Source organism: Cibotium barometz, chromosome 30 (genome assembly GCF_041138505.1).
Source record: "Cibotium barometz isolate CiBa-2024 chromosome 30, ASM4113850v1, whole genome shotgun sequence".
NCBI lineage: Eukaryota > Viridiplantae > Streptophyta > Polypodiopsida > Cyatheales > Cibotiaceae > Cibotium > Cibotium barometz.
In genome coordinates this window covers 51,754,277-51,771,609 of record NC_141075.1, presented here as the reverse complement: position 1 = coordinate 51,771,609, position 17,333 = coordinate 51,754,277, and the positions used below count along the sequence as shown (strand labels likewise).

The 17,333-nt window shown below is 45.7% G+C and overlaps 1 protein-coding gene across 2 annotated transcripts in view; it reads left to right on the top strand.

The window, feature by feature from the left end:
• LOC147621627 (receptor homology region, transmembrane domain- and RING domain-containing protein 2-like) overlaps positions 1-17,333 on the top strand; it is a 109,253-nt gene that overhangs the window by 77,494 nt on the left and 14,426 nt on the right. For both annotated transcript variants that reach the window (XM_086824418.1, XM_086824417.1), the window contains exon 3: positions 9,182-9,574. In XM_086824418.1, the coding sequence (XP_086680544.1) occupies positions 9,182-9,574 (393 nt within the window). The remainder of the gene's footprint in view (positions 1-9,181; positions 9,575-17,333) is intronic.

Sequence of the window (17,333 nt, the reverse complement as noted above, 5' to 3'; positions counted from 1 at the left end):
GTCTGACACCTGGAACCTTCTACGAGGCTTCCGCTTCCTTTTGGCTTTTACATCTTCTCCTTCCTGTTGCTTCCCCTTCTTACGGCTGGGTCCAGCCACCCCTTTTCCTTCTCTTTCATCCGTTGTGCGCTTGCCAACGGGCATCACATCCCCTTCTTCTCTCACCTGAACATTCTCCAGAGTAACAACATTCATGACCTTTGCCTTCCCCTTCTCCTCAGCTGTGATTCCACTGGGGCCTGCTTGATCCCTGATATCAATACCATAATCATTTGACCTATCAGGTAGCTGTGAAGGTAGTGGGTACATATCACCACCCATACGCTGAGGCTTATCACAATCTGTACTCAGATGACCAAGTTCACCACAGTTCCAGCATGTAGGGATGAAACGACAGCCCCTACCGCGACCACGTCCATATCCTGCTTGTCCATCTCCCCCTTCATGATTATTGCCTCGGCCTCTACCACGTCCACCACCTGTACTTCCCATTAAATTTAAGCTCAAATTCTTCATAAGATCAACCATCTGTTTCATATCCTGTCGCAATCCCTCATCAGAACCTGCAGGAACCATAGGTACTCCTTGACTAGCTTGTGGCACCATCTGCACAGCTTGGGCTTCAGTGGGCTTCATCCTCTCTATCACTGCATTCATGGGTGTAGCCTCCACTCTACGAATCTCCGGCTGTGCTACAACTGGAATCATCCCCAGCTGATTCATCCGCTGCAGCTTCCAATCTTTTGATTTAGCAATTTCTACCGCATCCTCATAAGAGCTGGGCTTCTTCAATTCCACTTCCCAGCGAATACTCCTCTTAAGCCCGGCTACAAACTTGTTTTTCTTCATCATGTCAGGGGGTACCTGGTCTTCCCCTAAAGCCCTGCATAAAGTTTCCCATAGCAAAGAAAATTTCTTCATATAATCATCTAATGATTCAAACTCACCTTGTGTCAGAGCTTGCACCTCATGCCAAACCTTGTCGGGGTCTTCTACCTTCTTGAACCTGTTGCTAAGTGCTGTCTTTAATCCATTCTCAGTCATATCAAGATGTGGAACAGCAACCCTCAATGACTCCTCATAAGCTCTGTACCAGGTCCCTTGCATCCCCTTTCAAACAGATGCTCAGTAGCCGCAACACCAGTACCGACTCATTAATATGGTTGCTTATGCATGCAACCTCCATCCTTTCCAAGAAATCTGCCACATCCTCATTAGGGCTACCATAAAACTCTGGATAAGACATCATTTTAACCCCCAAATTTCACCTCGAAACCCAAGGAAACACCTCCCCTAAAACTCTCAACTCCTAGGGCACACACCCTGATAAACTGAAGAAAAATAGCAGAGCAATCCTCAGTGGGGGCACCAGAAAGATGTGAGGCAGCTCAAGAACACAAGAAGGCCACTATAGCTCGCCGACTCACCACCTTCAGACACTCACAAGCACAAGGAGCACCACCAGCTTCTCTAGCTGGAAAGAAAATCAGCAACAGACCACACCTTTCCTCATATCCTTACTCCTTTACCCTCATCCATTCACCACTATCACACACCACAGGCTCAAATTGGAAAAACAAGACACCTCTATTGCTTAATCTGCAATTCAATCAGCGGAGTACAGAGGGAAACTTACAATTGTCCAAACACAAACACAGAAAATAGTGATAGAAGCTGGTCAGCTCCAGCCTGACCACATCAGCAGGCGAGCAATCACACAAAGACAAGATGACAACTGCCACCACTTCCGTTATTAACACATCACACACTCCCTCTCATAGCTCACATAGCCTCACCGACCTTGCTCTTGTATGCAGTCCAAGCCACATCAAACTTCACCTCAACTCTGCAGAATTACCAGAGTCCTCTGTAGCTGCCAGTCTCTGCTACTAGAAGGTCTCCTTTCACAAGGCCACCTTCTTACAAGCCTGCGCCTCTTAAGCGCCTCCACTGCTTATAGGCGGCAACCTCACGCTAAACAGCCACGGTTGACAACTTGCCTGCCTCTCGCTCTTCACAAGGTGGCCCACTGGCCCTTTACACCCCTTTACACCTGCGGGCTGCACTCCAGCGCTCCTCTTCTCTAGCTCCCTCTCTCTTCAGCAAGGCGGTCCACTGGTCCCCAGCGCCTTTGCACTTCATTCGCTCCAGGTTTTCATCTCACAAGGCGGCACCTTTGCTTGCCTCTCCCTTGGTTCGATCACCTGGGCGCTTCCAGCTTCGTGTGACGTCTAGCACCAACTCTGCCCTCTCACAAGGCGGCACCTTACCTCTCCCTTTGCAGCAACTCCACCAGGCGTCCCTTCTAACTCCGACGAAGCGGCCAACTCTTCTAACCGCCAGCCTGTGGCTCCCCTCGCCTCTGTTCTGCAGCGTCTCACACACCAGCCCTTCTCACCTACGGCTGCGTAGCCTTCTCTTCGATCATCTCCAGTCCCTTAATGATTCCCAGCAGCCGGCCCTGCCCAAGGCGGCCTTCTTTTGTCCTCCGCACCTGCAGCTGCCACTAGCGCCTTCGCCACCCTTTGAAACTGGCTCTTCGCACTACTCGACGCTGGCTCTTTCTCCTTCTCTGCGTCTGCAGAACACCCCTACTCCCTTAGCACAATCACCCTCCGTCTGTAGCTCTCCAATGCCTTCAAGTACCACCTGGTTCGCCTGCCCACGCCTCTGCAAGGGCGACTTCTTTTTTTATTCGGCGACCCCCCCTTCTCTACCTTCGAAGCGGCCCCTTCTCTCCAGCCTTCTAGACATTGAGGTGGCGGCCCATAAAGACTTCCAAGTGGCCATTTGTTTTATTGGCCACTTAGACTATGTATTTTTTTTTTTTTTTTTATAAAGCTTCATAATAACCACACCCCTTTACATCATCATTCGTCTCAACTTCACGTGTAGTACTCATAACCTTCCAGAACTGATAAGAGCTGCCCACAACTTTAAATCATCGGCATCATCATTACCAAGACAGCCATTCCAAACCTGAAAGATTCTCAAAACTCAAGCATAAAAGCAATTTATATTTTGCTGGCGTCCTTTGTAAATTTCAATAATTACAGTCTGAATTGAGCTCTCTCCACATAAACCAGCATATCTACATTATTTCCACCAGAGGCTCATCAAAACCCATCATTTACATCCTCATGCTCTTCCACCTCTTATTTACACACATCCTAGACACCTTCTTGGCAACTAGAAAGCTCATACAAATAAAAACTTCAAGTCTCCAGCAGCTGTTCCGAAGAAAAATGCATTCACTAACTCACTCCAAAGCCATTCCGTCTGTACACTTGCCAGGGCATTCAGGGCAAAGTTTTATTGCACACCACGCATCCCATATGTACACGGACTCAAAACATCTTTATAGAAAAACACCTGACAATTGGCGCCTCCTTCATGAGGGCTGTTGGGCTATATTTTCTGCACTTTCTCCTCCCCAACTCCATTTCCAAGCTTGCTAACATGTTTCTCAAGCTTCCGAGAGTGTTTCTGGATGCTAATCACTCTCCTACACACTCCCAATGATTGAAATTCAACAAAACAACTCTCTTCATTGCTGTAATTTTTGGTCTTTTGCTGAAAACCCTAATTGCAGTCCTCCTTTCTCAAGTTGAACCATAGGGAAAGCTTTCCCAAGGTTCCCTTCATCCTCTTGAATACTTTTGTCGTCGCGAAGAAATGTGACAAATCGAAGATCTCATCACTCCAAGGGACTTCCATCGCGAAGACTTCCACTGTCTTCGACTCTACTTGCAATTGGTAGGCTTTTTATGCTTAAATATGGAAGCAAGTAGCATGAGGGAGGAACCGGATTGCAAGATCACATACCCTGTGTAGTGTTTTGTTGTCCTACGTGCTCTCTTGCAGATTGTTGCTACCATGTGTTGGCTGAACTATAGAGAGCAGATGGGGAACATGGGCACATGAGAGGGTAGTGTGGATTGCAAGTCTACATCGACAACCACTTGTTTGCAATACTGTATTCATATGCATTGGTATGGAAATCTGGTCAGAAATGCCCATGACACTATGTACTTGATTCTCCAAAGATCAATATACTTTATTTAAGGGAGGGGTCGGCCGTTCTAGCTCATTGTGTGTCTTATGTCAATTCAGCAAATTACTTCTTGTAATTGAGCAAGTGTCCATGAAATCTTAGTGTATTTAAGTGTATTGATTAGCATTGTGTTCAACCAAGTTACATGGATCATAGAAGAACTCTTGGAGAACTTTGAGAAGAAATCATCATCATCATCATCATCATCATCTTCTTCATCACCTTACTTCCTTGTCTCCACCGGTAGCTACCTCTGTAGTGCCCGTATCCGCCGTTGCTCCACCAGTTGCGCCACCCTTTATCCCCTGCTTCGCCTCTTGCCGCCCTGTGCACAGAATCCAGCGGCTTGCGCCGCCACCTCGCCTCCTGCCTTCTCTACCTGCTGCTACAGTGCGCCGCCTGCGCCTCTAGCTTCGCCACTAGTTGCTTAACGCCGCTTTACACCGCTAGCCTGTCTAAGTGTTGCCTAGAGCACTTGTGCGCCCCTTTTGCCTATGCGCCACAGCCGCCGCCCAATACGCTGCCTACGACTCCTTTGCCTTGTAAAGCATTGTGCTGCCTCTGCCTTGTGCGCCAGAGCTACTACACCTCCTCAGTACCACCTCTGAAGAGCTGCCCCAGCCTGCAGTGCCAGCACCCCCTAGGAGTGCCAATTTCTTCAACCTCTAGAAAGGAGGGGCTGCTTTGTGGAGTCACACATCTATCACCTCGACATCGACCTCGGCTGGATCTCGACTTCGACACTTATGTTTGGTATTGTAATCATTTGTGTATTGGTCCTTGCTTGGAAAAGCCTGTGCATTGTTCCTGAAATAAATTCCTGAAGAGGGAGCGGGGAACGTGGTGTACTATGAGAAACCCCTACTCCCATCTATCTCTTCCCCCCCCCCCCCCCCCCCCCCCTCTCTCTCTCTCTCTCTCTCTATCTCTATCTCTATCTTTATCTCTCATACATGTGGTTGTATCTGTCACTGCACCCTCCGTTGGGCTTACACCTCAAACAATCTTCGACTCTGCCCCAAAACAGCCCACTGTTGCATTAGAGTAGCCAACAAGGAAGGTGTCTTGCAACTGTACGGCCAAATCACAGCACTACAGTTGTACTGCTCCAAAACAAGGGAAGAGAGAGAATACACCCTGTTGTACTAGCTTGGAAGCGGCCAACAAGGAAGAAGCGCACCAGGCAACCAGTTTTTCAAAGCTACTATTGGAGAGCTGTTGTCCGGGGTGGCCAGATACGAGGGCGGGACGAGTAGAGAGAAGAGAGAGAACATTGCTGTACGGGTAGATTCACCTGTGCGCATTCCCCATAAGAGAACAGCCTCATGCTTTTTTTTTAATGATTCAGCCATGCTCTTTTTTAGATGTAGTCAACCAGCCTAAAAACATGTGATAAGCTTTTCCTTTTTTGCGAAAAGTGGTCCTCCTTGCTAAAGATGTCCAAGCCTTTTGCTTTGTTTAGCCAACCTTTCTATAAATAACAAAAGTTGGTCTCTTTTGGCACAAACTGTACCACGTCCATGGATCCACGCCCAAAACAATACAATGTCTGCCCAAACTTTAATGATGTCTGAACACGTTGACTTATAAACCATATAAGTCACATAGCTCATTAAATCTCATGGAGCTCATGCTTTGTGGCCATCTTTCAGGCCAATCACCAGTGAATGCTTCAGCTTTCTTCTGTGGAAAAATCCCCATTCACACCTTGGCTCTGCTTAGTGTGTGAAACACTAGTCAAGACTGGTGAAGGGACCAAATGGTGACATTGGCCCCAGGCGACCATCACTCAGTTCTTCCAACCACGAGAGGACGCCCCACTAGCCATGGATGACATACCCATAGCCTCATCGAGTGACATATTCTCGAGTGTGTGCCGTCCCGCTAGACCCCACTCTGGTGTGACTCTAGACCCCACTCTGGTGTGACTCTAGACTAGGCCACGACTATAGCAAGCCCGGTGCTTGAGGAGATCTTGGAGAGGCACAGAGTCACCTTCCCACGCCTGACGGATCTGCAAAGCCTTCTACAAGCTAACCCCATGCTTGATATCCTTGATGGCCCCCTCTCCCTACGAGGGGGTTAGCTCCTTAGGTTGTATGATGATGATGGTCCCACTTTGTATCATATGGATCGGATTTGACATTCCCAGCTCATAGCTCTAGTCTTTGTTTTTTGTTGTACCATGATGAAATTACATGTACACTATTGTATCACTTTTGGTCTCATAGACCCATTGGGTCTTTTGAAGACGTTTAATAGAACTTTATTTCTTTCTTTCTTTCTCTCGCTTTGAAGCACCATGTAATCTCAGCAAGCCCCTCACTAATATCTCAACACTTTTGTAAATACTCACTAGACTAAGTTGGTGAAACCAAAGTAAAAGAGAACTTGGTAAATCCAACCATATCTAGATTAAGGTGGTAAAACGAAAGCCAATAGGAGCTTTGTAAATCCACACGTCTTAAATGATGGATAATCATGGGTGGGGGAGTATTAGAAATAGCAAATAATCATCCATCAACAATGTCTTTTGTGTTAAGTATCATTAGCTTAATCTTATATTTAAGCACCATGCTTAATCCACACTTCTCTCCACGCTAATCTATGCAAACTCTATTTTACCAATAGGAAATGGTACATGAAATCTTCTATGAGTATCTAGCCACGGACATGAGAGTCTTCGTGGATGATTTGAGTGTGTTTAGGGCAAGATGATGATAGTGGCACACGCTTATACCTCTATTGATTAGAGGTCTTTAAATATGCACGAGTACATGTGTTAAGCTCAAGGCATTACCAGCTAATGGTGGATTAATCATCCGTAATCTTTATCCCATGATTCTAGGCACCTCTCCTACAATTTGGGCTCTTTATGTGATTGGAATCCCCCTAACCCCACTTGAGCTAGGTGCTTGTTCTAGGTAGATTCTAGGGTTTTTGACTTCCTATATTGCTGAGTTACAATATCCTGATTTACTCTAAGGCTTTAGGCTTTACATCATTAGGCTTAAATGGTTCCCCAATGGATTGATAATGCGTGATATTTCCAACATCTTAGTCTTGAGTAAGTGCACCTAACTGCTGGGCTACAACTCCCTTGGTATGCGTTGGTTGTTCAGAGTATGGATCCTTGCAATTCTTCTGTTTTACCACTGCACAATCATTAAAGGAATGTTCTGTGGTGAAGATGGAAAAGGTATGTATGAGCTTATTTAGCCTCAATGTTCGTATACATTTCAAGTGTGAAGTCTTCTGGCATTTCTGGTTTTCCTTCCCTAGACATTTTTCTAAAAGCTGGGGGTGTGGGTGTGTTTCTAGCCCTCATGTGGTAGTCCTTGCTCTTAGACATGGGCTATTTGTTTTGTCAAATTTTCATTTTCTCATGATGATTGCCTGGTAGTCTTGCCAAAGTTGTTAACATAGATTGTGAATCGCATTAGACAGCAAGTAAATAATAAACATTCATCCATATCATAGTGGCATTGGGTTCCACTGTCGAGGATCTCCACCTCTCCCCTCTCCTTTCCTTGTAGGTACTTTACTGAAGATGAAAGTCCTGAAGATCCTCCTTGCTTGCTACTGATTTTATGGCTGGTTTGGGTGCTAGATTAGGGCTGCTTCTAATTCTCAAGGGCTGGACATTCTTTCAGAGTCAAAAGCTGGAAAATAGTAAGGCTGAATGATGACATAATAGTCATAGCTTTAATATATGTCGATGACCTCATTATTACAAGCAATGATGAGGCCCTCGTAGCAAAAACAAAGGCAACACTATGCAGTTAATTTGACATGACAGATACAAATTTTCCTGGCATTGAGGTAATGCAGACCAAAAATGGATTTTATCTCAATCAGTTTAAGTATGCTAGACAAGTACTTGAAGAAATCAAGATGCAAGATCGTAAGCCCATTTCAACCACTATGGAAAAAGGGGTGAGATTGGAACTCAATGAGAAAGATCCAGATGTTGATGGCAAATTATATAGGACATTAGTGGGCAAGCTCATCTATTTGCTTACAACAAGGCATGATTTATGTTTTGCAGTCAGTGCAATGAGACAATTCATGGATCATCTTAGATAGGTCCATTGGAATTCAGCTAAGAGAATTTTGAGGTACTTGAAATATTCCCTGAACATGGGTCACTTTGGAGATGCAGATTAGCTCCAATTTGAGGGCAGTTGTGATAGTAATTGAGGAGCACTTGTAACAGAAAGAGCACGACCGATTATTTATTTACCTTGGCTGAATGGTCCTATCAGTTGGGTCAGAAGAAAGCAGCCAACTGTTGGCTTACCCATCACGGAAGCTGAGTATCTGGCTGCTACATCATCATTTGGCGTAGTGCATGCACGACCCACAGAGATTGGTTGGGATAACCGATATGCATTCCATTGGCCAACAAACTAGTTCACTACTACCAGAGAACAAAGCACATTGACATTGGTTATCACTCTGTGAAAAGGTAACATCTGACAAGATCTTAATGGTGTTTTACCCTTCTGAAGGTAACCCTGCAGATATATCTGCAAAGGCACTTATGAGAGAGAAATTCATAAAGTATCTTTCCTTATTTGTTGCTCATGACAACGTAATTATGAAGAGGGGGATCTAGCAGCTGCAGCATTAGTTTCTCTGGATTAGTCTTTTTTATTTCTTTCATTTCTTCATGACAGTCATCTTTGGTTTATTGGCGGAATGAAGGGTTAAACCCTCATGGTTGTAATGTATGTCAAACACTAGGTTACTTTGGTCACTAGGACCGAGACTTGTGTTACCAGTGAGGGTCCCGTCTCTCATTCCTCCCATGCTTAATGTATTGCCTTCCATTGCTAAATTTGCATGGTTGTAGGTCTCATTTGTGTAAATAATTTCCCCTTTCCATGCTGCCCTTTTTTGGATGTTGTCTTGCCATTGCATATGAGGCGTTGCATATGAGAATGAATGGAAGTGAATGTGTCGATGGGATTACCTGATTAAAGGTCGTAAATTCGAAGCAACTGCAGCTGTAACAACAATTAAACTTGTATAAAAATGGGCATATATATTAGTTTTTTGACAGCTTAAAGTAGCAAATTGTGGAGACTGAATTTTTTACGTGTTTTGTTTGGGATTTGATTGCAGTGTCTGGGAATGGATCTGGCATTGAGATACCTGCTGTTTTCATAACAAAAGAAGCTGGTCTTGTCATGTCAGAGTTTGTAGATGATAAGGATGCTAGACTTTTTATGCTTCCTGCACTTGAAACTAGTGCTTGGTCAGTTTTGGCCATCTCATCGATCTCATTGCTCACTCTTTCGGCTGTGATATCTACATTCTTCTTTGTGCGAAGACAGCGCCTTAGACGGGCCAGTGTGCACCTGCTGCAGGAACCTACAGGCTTAAGTAGTGATGAAATCAAAGCTCTCCCAGTTGCCAATTTCAGTCAAAAAGAAAGCGCAAGCCCTGAGACTTGTGCTATTTGTCTTGAAGAGTATGTACATGGAGACAAACTCCGAATATTGCCATGCAAACATGGTAAGTCAATTTGAAACATCTTATTTTCAGCTAACAAATTTGGTGTCCATTTAGAGTGTGTGCTCTGTTTTTCCCCAAATACATGTTTAATGTTCCTTATAGTAGACATATCTTTAGAATGGATGCAAGACACCTATTACACCTTTCAATTCTGGCAGAATGGAGAAGATCAAGTCCTTACCAAACATTTGGGAATTGTCTCTGTTTCAATTATTGATTCCCAGCTGGTTTTCTTACGTATGCTATCAAACAAGCTACAGAAGAGGCTTTTCTTGCAAAGATGCTTCTCAATAGCCAATTGCTCCGCCATGTCGCTGTAAGATCCCTCCAAGGTCTCCCTAAATGTAAGCAACAAGATTAGTACCAAAAAGAAGGGGTGCAGGCTAGCTCACCTCCCAACTGTAGGTTTGCGTCTGCAAACCATCCCCAAGCTAGGGGCTAAGGCTCACTCCTATCTGCCACGTCCATGGCGGTAGTCTCTGATCTAGGCTCAGACCCACTGTCAACAACTGTCAACAATAATAATAAACCCACAAGTCACTTATATAGTGATTACTGCTGCTATAAATAACCAACTAGCCATTAACTATGGGTTTTTATTAATAATCCACCTTAGCCACCCATATTAGCTTGCTTTCCCTAATCCTAGGGCTCCTCTAACCATGTCTGATTAGGCCACTAATCCCAAGGATTAGCGTTAGGTACATTACAGTTACACCCTAAACGACCCATAAAGTTCAGACCTGCCCCTTGGCCCCTTGGCCATTCTACAGTAGGCTTGTAACTGACCATGTCACATGCATCAGCCTCAGATCGGATGAGTGTTCCATGTCTATGGGGGCACACTATGGTTAGGGTTTAGTAGAGTGTTCAGACCACCCTGAGCTCTGTTGGAAAGGGACAAGCCATAAGTGTTGTGAGGCTAGGTATGTATAGGGACTAGACTAGGTGCACGCTTTAGGAGAACTCCAAGGCTCTCAGGCATTTGACTTATTAGAGTGCTGGACAGGGAACGCATGGAGTTGACTCGTGGATTTAAGTTTCTGGTAAGTTGGGGAAATAACCTGAACTTTCCATCAGTATATAACATGTGGCAAAGATCACACAACCCAAATGAGGAGGAAATTAGTGCTGTCAAGATCTTACAGATGGGAAGCCGATTTGGAGGTGCCAAACCAGCTCCTGGCCAGGTGCCCAAATGTCCGTTAGTGCCGGGCCCTGGCCAGGTTTAGCAGTTCGAAATGGGTAAAAAGGTATAGCATTTTGGGCTGGCTACTAACTAGAGGTTGATCAACCAAAGAGGGGGAAATGTCTACCCAAAAACTGGGTATTTACCTCCCTCCTTCAGCATCCTTTTGCCTCCCCCTAAACCCTAAACCCTTTAAACTAGCCTGAGGCCCAAGATCCTTCGTTTTTATCTGCCCGTAGGTGCCCGCTCGTAGGCGCTTTTTATCTACTCGTAGGCGATGCTACCGAGGAAGCATCTTGTGGGGTTTTGAACCCAGTACTTCTTGGTCATAGGCAAACACCTTCACCACTTGACCTATCTCCGCGTTGGCAATTTTTATTTGGCTTTATCATACCATAAAGATAAACACACACCATTTTTTTTTTGGGTGGAATATTTTTCATTGTTTTGGGTGTTTGTATTGGGGCCGTGTGATGGGCAGGCGGGGGAGGGGGGGTGGGGAGAGAATGCGGGGGAGAGGGAGAGCTTGGGTTCCTTGCAAGCAAACACACACACGCGCAAGAGAGAGAGCAAGATACAAGAGAGATAGATGGTTGAATTTTCTTCTATCTTCTCTTTTCTACGACCATAAACTAAAGAGATAAGAGTACATACTATAAGGGAAAGTACTCTCTTACTATAACATACAATGGTCGGTGCATAGTGTGAACCCGATTATATATGAGCTGGTACTAAAACTGTGTTGTAACTCTAGTACTCCAAAGTGGCTGTCACACAGCCTGTCGTCCAACCACTGGTGGCATATCAACCATAATCTCACCGACTGTACGAGTGGCATAAGTATGAAAGCTTTCACCCAGACGGGTCATCAATGTCCGTAGCACTAGTTGAGCTTGATATCTCAACACTCCCCCTCGAGCTCGACTTTACACATTGCACTTCAAGTAAGCTCCTAAATCTATGGAGCTTCTCTGTGCCAAGTGCCTTCATGAAGATGTCGGCCACCTAATTGTTTGTGCTGATATATACCAGATCTACATCACTTGCTAGAATCTTCTCCCTCAAAAGTGAGAATGCATCTCAATGTGCTTTGTCTTAGCATGATATACTAGGTTATTGGCGAGTTGTATGCTTCTCATGTTGTCACAATAAATGACGACAACCCTATCCACGGCTCACCCATATCACCAAGTAGCCTTCGAAACCAAGCTATCTCACAGGCTGCCATAACAGCACCCTTGCACTTTGCTCAACAAGACAACTGTCGGCTGTTTCTCGCTGCTCCGACTCACAGCATCACTCCCAAAAGAAAACATAAAGCTGCTCGTAGATCTCCTGTCTGCGACTCTACCAGTCCAATCAGCATCTTTGTATTCATGTAGCTGTATCTTTGTACCAGTCCCATAGAAAAGTTCTAATCTGTGGACTTTATGTACCTGAGAATCCGTCTATCCACATCCCAAGTGTGGCTTCCTGGGAGCTTGCATAAGCTGACTCACAAGTCCACCAGCATAGCTCAAGTTTGGCCTAGCAATGGTCATATACATCAAGCTATCCACTATGCGCCTGTATGTAGTGGGATCCTCCAAAAGCTAACGTGTGTTTGTGGAAAGCTTTGTGTTCTATTCCAATGGCACTAAAATAGGCTTATAGCTTCTCATACCATACTTGGACAACATGTCCAAGCCATACTGTCTCTGTAACAACAAAATGCCATGAGGTGATATTACCACCCCTATGTCCAAGAAATATTATAGCTCAACTAAATCCTTCATCTCAAACTTTTGCTTCAAAAGTCTCATGACATCATGTATGTTAGCATCACTATTACTAGTGATAATCAAGTCATCCAGCATAGCTCAAGTTTGGCCTAGCAATGGTCATATAGATCAAGCTATCCACTATGCGTCTGTATATAGTGGGATCCTCCAAAAGCTCACGTGTATTTGTGGAAAGCTTTGTGTTCTATTCCAATGGCACTGAAATAGCCTTATAGCTTCTCATAACATACTTGGACAACATGTCCAAGACATACTGTCTCTGTAACAACAAAATGCCATGAGGTGATATTACCACTCCTATGTCCAAGAAATATTATAGCTCACCTAAATCCTTCATCTCAAACTTTTGCTTCAAAAGTCTCATGACATCATGTATGTTAGCATCACTATTACTAGTGATAATCAAGTCATCTACATAAATGACGAGCAGAGGTCCATTGGCTGTGGGAAGTACTGCAAAAAGTCATGGCCAAGACCAGAGTTAAAGAAGAGCTCGTGAAGGTTGAGGACAAGCTCATCACAATTATCAAAGAAAACAAGAAGATGGTCAACTCTTCCGTCACCGCAATCGTAAACCGTCTCTCCAAACTCGAGAAGGGATTTGACAAAATCCAAGAGCTCGAAGAGAGAACATCCAGGCAAGAGGCTGAGATTTCAGCCCTAAAGGAGGAACTAGTGGAGGCCAAATTGCATGCTAAAAGTCAAGCGGCTGAAATGTCAGCCCTCAAAAAGGAGTTGGAAGCCACTTCACAGAGCAAGCTTGAGGATGGAAAATTTCAGCCCTCCTTGATTGAAGAGCTGAATACCATCAAGGAGAGAGAAGGTAGTGGCGAATCTTCTAAGGAGAGAGCACTTATCATTCGTTTCCCATCCATGGAAGCGAAGAAAGACTTCTTGAAGAGACGTCCTACACTCAAGAAGATGGGAATATTTCTTGGAGATGACCTCACTCTCTCACAGCTTGCCCACATGAAAGAAGTTATGCCCGGAAGAAGGGCAGTCCGAGAGAAAGGGAAAGTGGCCTTCTATAGAGATGGTAGAGTGGTGATTATGGAGAGGCGCTCTTTATGACGGCGCGAGACCTATGTTACTACACTCAAAGTTGCTACTTGGTGTTGTAATGGATCTGTATGCCTTGATGTAGGGGCTTTTGAGGATAGTTTCACTGGGAGGGACATCATCTTCTACTCTGAGACGCATCAGGCTCCTGGACAGTCCATGCCACATGTTAGTGGATACCGATGGTAGACAGCTTGTAGACAGGAGACTCGTTCAGAGTATAGAGAACGGGGCTCAGGAGGAGTGGTAGTATTGTTTAGAGAGGAGCTGCAGCCACTGATACATATAGTCCGCAGAGATGAGTAGGCTAGGTACATGTGGGTTAGACAAAGGGCAGAGACGGGAAGATATCTCTACATTGCTATATGCTATTTTGCTCCTAGTACATCAGTGTATGCATCACCTAGAGGGCAGTCTCCCTTTTCTATTTTGGATGATGACATTTGGGAGTTCTCCAGGGATGGTGACATCATTCTCGTGGGAGACTTCAATGCCAAGACCCCCCATAACCAGACAGTATTTTGTGATACCTCAGAGGAGATGTTGAGGGAGCTTGATGTTAGGGATATGGGCCTATCTAGACTCTCACAGGATGAGGAACACACTGAGTATGGGCAGTATTTGATAGACTTGGGACTGCACATGGATTGGCCATCCTGAATGGCCTATAGAGATTCCCGGCAGCGGGCGGTTTCACTTGCTTTCCACATCGGCATGGTGCTAGTACAGTGGACTATGTTATGGCTCAGCCCAGTCTCATTCCCCTTTTCAGGATTTTATGGTAGGCACTAGGCCGGTTGGAGTAGCAGTGGATCATGCTATCTTGTCCTTCACTCTCACATTCGGTTCAGCATAGCTCCATTGCGACAGGTCTCCACACACACTCGTTATACCTTTACGAGAGAGACTGACATTGTGTACACGGATAAGATATACAGACGCTTATGTGCCGAGGAGCCGGGACGGCCATTAGATGAGCTCACTCAGATATTGATAGAGACGCTTTATGCTTCAGCATCAGAGGCATATCCCCATAGTTAGCGTACACGGAGAAGATCTGGGAACATGCCCCAGAACAGCTGGTATGATGAGTGGAGAGAGATGAGGATCAGATTACAGAGAGAGGTGCTCATGGGTGTTACCACTCACAGACAGTCACGGATTACCTTCCGGCGCCTAGTGCGACGGAAGAAGAGGGCTTATCTTGCTCAGTTAGAGAAGGATTTGTATCAGTTATTTATGAGTTAGGACTCAGGCGAGGCATGGAGACTATTCCATGAGCATTCACCATCACCAGCCATTACCTCCACAGAGATTTGGGGTGAGTATGCAGCATCCCTGTACACAGCACCAGGACAGCCACCCTTGCCAGACCCATCGGAGCCATGCCCAGAGACATGTGCTTTCTTTACTGCTGAGATGGTAAGGAAAGCTATTGACAGGATGAGGACTGGGAGAGCATATGATCATGATGGTTTGGCAGGAGAGCACTTTATTCATGCCAGAGATATGCTTGCAGAGCTTATTGCTATGATGTTTAACCGAGCCATGTGTGAGGGTTTTCCTGAGACTTGGAATATGTCCACGATTGTGGCTATCTTCAAGTCAGGGGATATCCCATGCTTCTTGGGAATTATCGTACCATCATGATTGGTCACACATTGGCTAGATTATATGCATCTATTCTTGAGCAGGAGTTGAGTAGATGGGCAGAGAGAGAGGGCATACGTGCATCACGGCAGGCAGGGTTCAAGAGAGGTTTCTCCACTCTTGACCATATCTTGACACTCAGAGCTATTATTGAGGGGGGCAGATTATATGGCAGGAGGATTTATTGTTGCTTTGTGGATTTCCGCAAAGCTTTTGACACAGTACCGAGAGCCAGACTGATCCGCAGACTACAAGAGATGGGAGTGCCCAGAGAGCTGATTTGGGGAATCATGGCTTTATACAGGACAGTTGTGGGGCAGGTACGTACTACTCAGGGTATATCTGAGATGGTTCACTCCACTATTGGGGTGAAACAGGGCTGTCCCACTTTCTCCCACCTTATTTGGGATGTATGTGGATGAGGTTTCGGACTATGTAGAGCGGGAGGGTGACAGAGGAGCACATCTAGCAGGGACATGGATTCCGCTGTGATTGTATGCTGATGATATTGTGCTGATCTCAGATCCTCCAGAGGGGATGTAGTGTCATTTAGATGCATTGCACACGTTTGCACGGGACAGTGGATTGTGTGTTAACCTTGGTAAAACCAAGGTGATGGTGTTGTAACACCACAGCACAGTGGGTTAGGAGGTCAGTACCCACCTTTACATATGGTCAGGAGATAGTGGAGTATACAGATGCATATACTTACCTTGGTGTGGTTTTTAGTGGCCCACTATTTTCCTTGAGGAGAGCAGCGGAGACGAGATTGACCAGAGCTTATGCAGCATTGGGGAGACTAGAGAGGATGTGTTCGCAGGTTCAGTTTCAAGAACCTCGAACAAAGCTCTGGCTCTTTGACACTTTGGTCACTTCAGCCATGCCGTATGGAGTGGAGATATGGGGACCCTCAGTGGATCACTACAGCCGAGCTGGTAGCACTGATGGATGGAGACGTATGGAGAGGCCCTTGGTTTCTATGATTTCCCGGATGATTAGGACCAAGGCCTCCGTACCACATGATATTATCCATGCCGAGATGGCTGCCCCCCCATTGGTAGTAGAGGCACTCACTCGATCAGTCTCCTTTATACATAGCACTTGGGCTCTCCCTAGAGACAGATATGCTCGCTTAGCCCTGGAGTCTTCAGGACAGTTGGCATCAAAGGGAGACGGATCACGTTGGTATGCACAGATGACAGCTTGGTTCCAACTGCATGGCTTTAGTATGGATAGGCTACCTCCATTTCAGTACTCCGTGGATGCACCCTCCCTCTCTCACACGGGCAGAGATTACCAGACTTATCAGGCAGGACTTGACTCAGCTGGGCACTAGGAGGACATGGATACAGCCGCCGACACACGAGCTTGGTACAAAGATGGCTTTCTATAGAGATCATGTTTTCTAGCTCACAGAGGATGGGTTTGTGATTAGACCCAGCTACATGGATACTCATGTTTCTCATGGGTTACGGTGTGTTATTGGTCAGATGCGCACATCCTCACACCAGCTAGAGATTGAGACTGGCAGATTCAGAGGAGTACCAGCTGAGGCCAGGATTTGTCAGTTGTGCCAGATGGAGCCTGAGACAGAGTAACATTACACATGTCATTGTCCAGTATATTATGAGATACGAGGCCGTTTTCACTCCCTGTTCAGAGAGAGTTTCGAACCACTTTCCAGAGTCATGAGATATTAGGATGAGAGATGCCTCGGATTATACTTGTTGGAGTTGCGTAGACATAGAGAGGGTCTCTTGAGAGGGAGGGGATCAGAGAGGGAGAGACACCTACAGAGGCAGATTACAGACTTCTTTCGACCAGAGATTGAGCAGTCAGGCCAGCGGGCATTGCAGCTAGCCTCAGAGTATAGCCACACCAGAGGTACACTGATTGATCGGGCTATAGAGTTGGGGCGGTCCAGGCATCCCAAGATGAGAGGCTTATCTCGACACCGGCGGAGACTACAACAGAGGATCAGGACCATACTAGCACGGCATGGGAGACGTCCAGTCAGAGTACTCACCATGGAGGACATTGAGGATATCCGCCATCGACCGATGAGAGCATCTTTCGATAG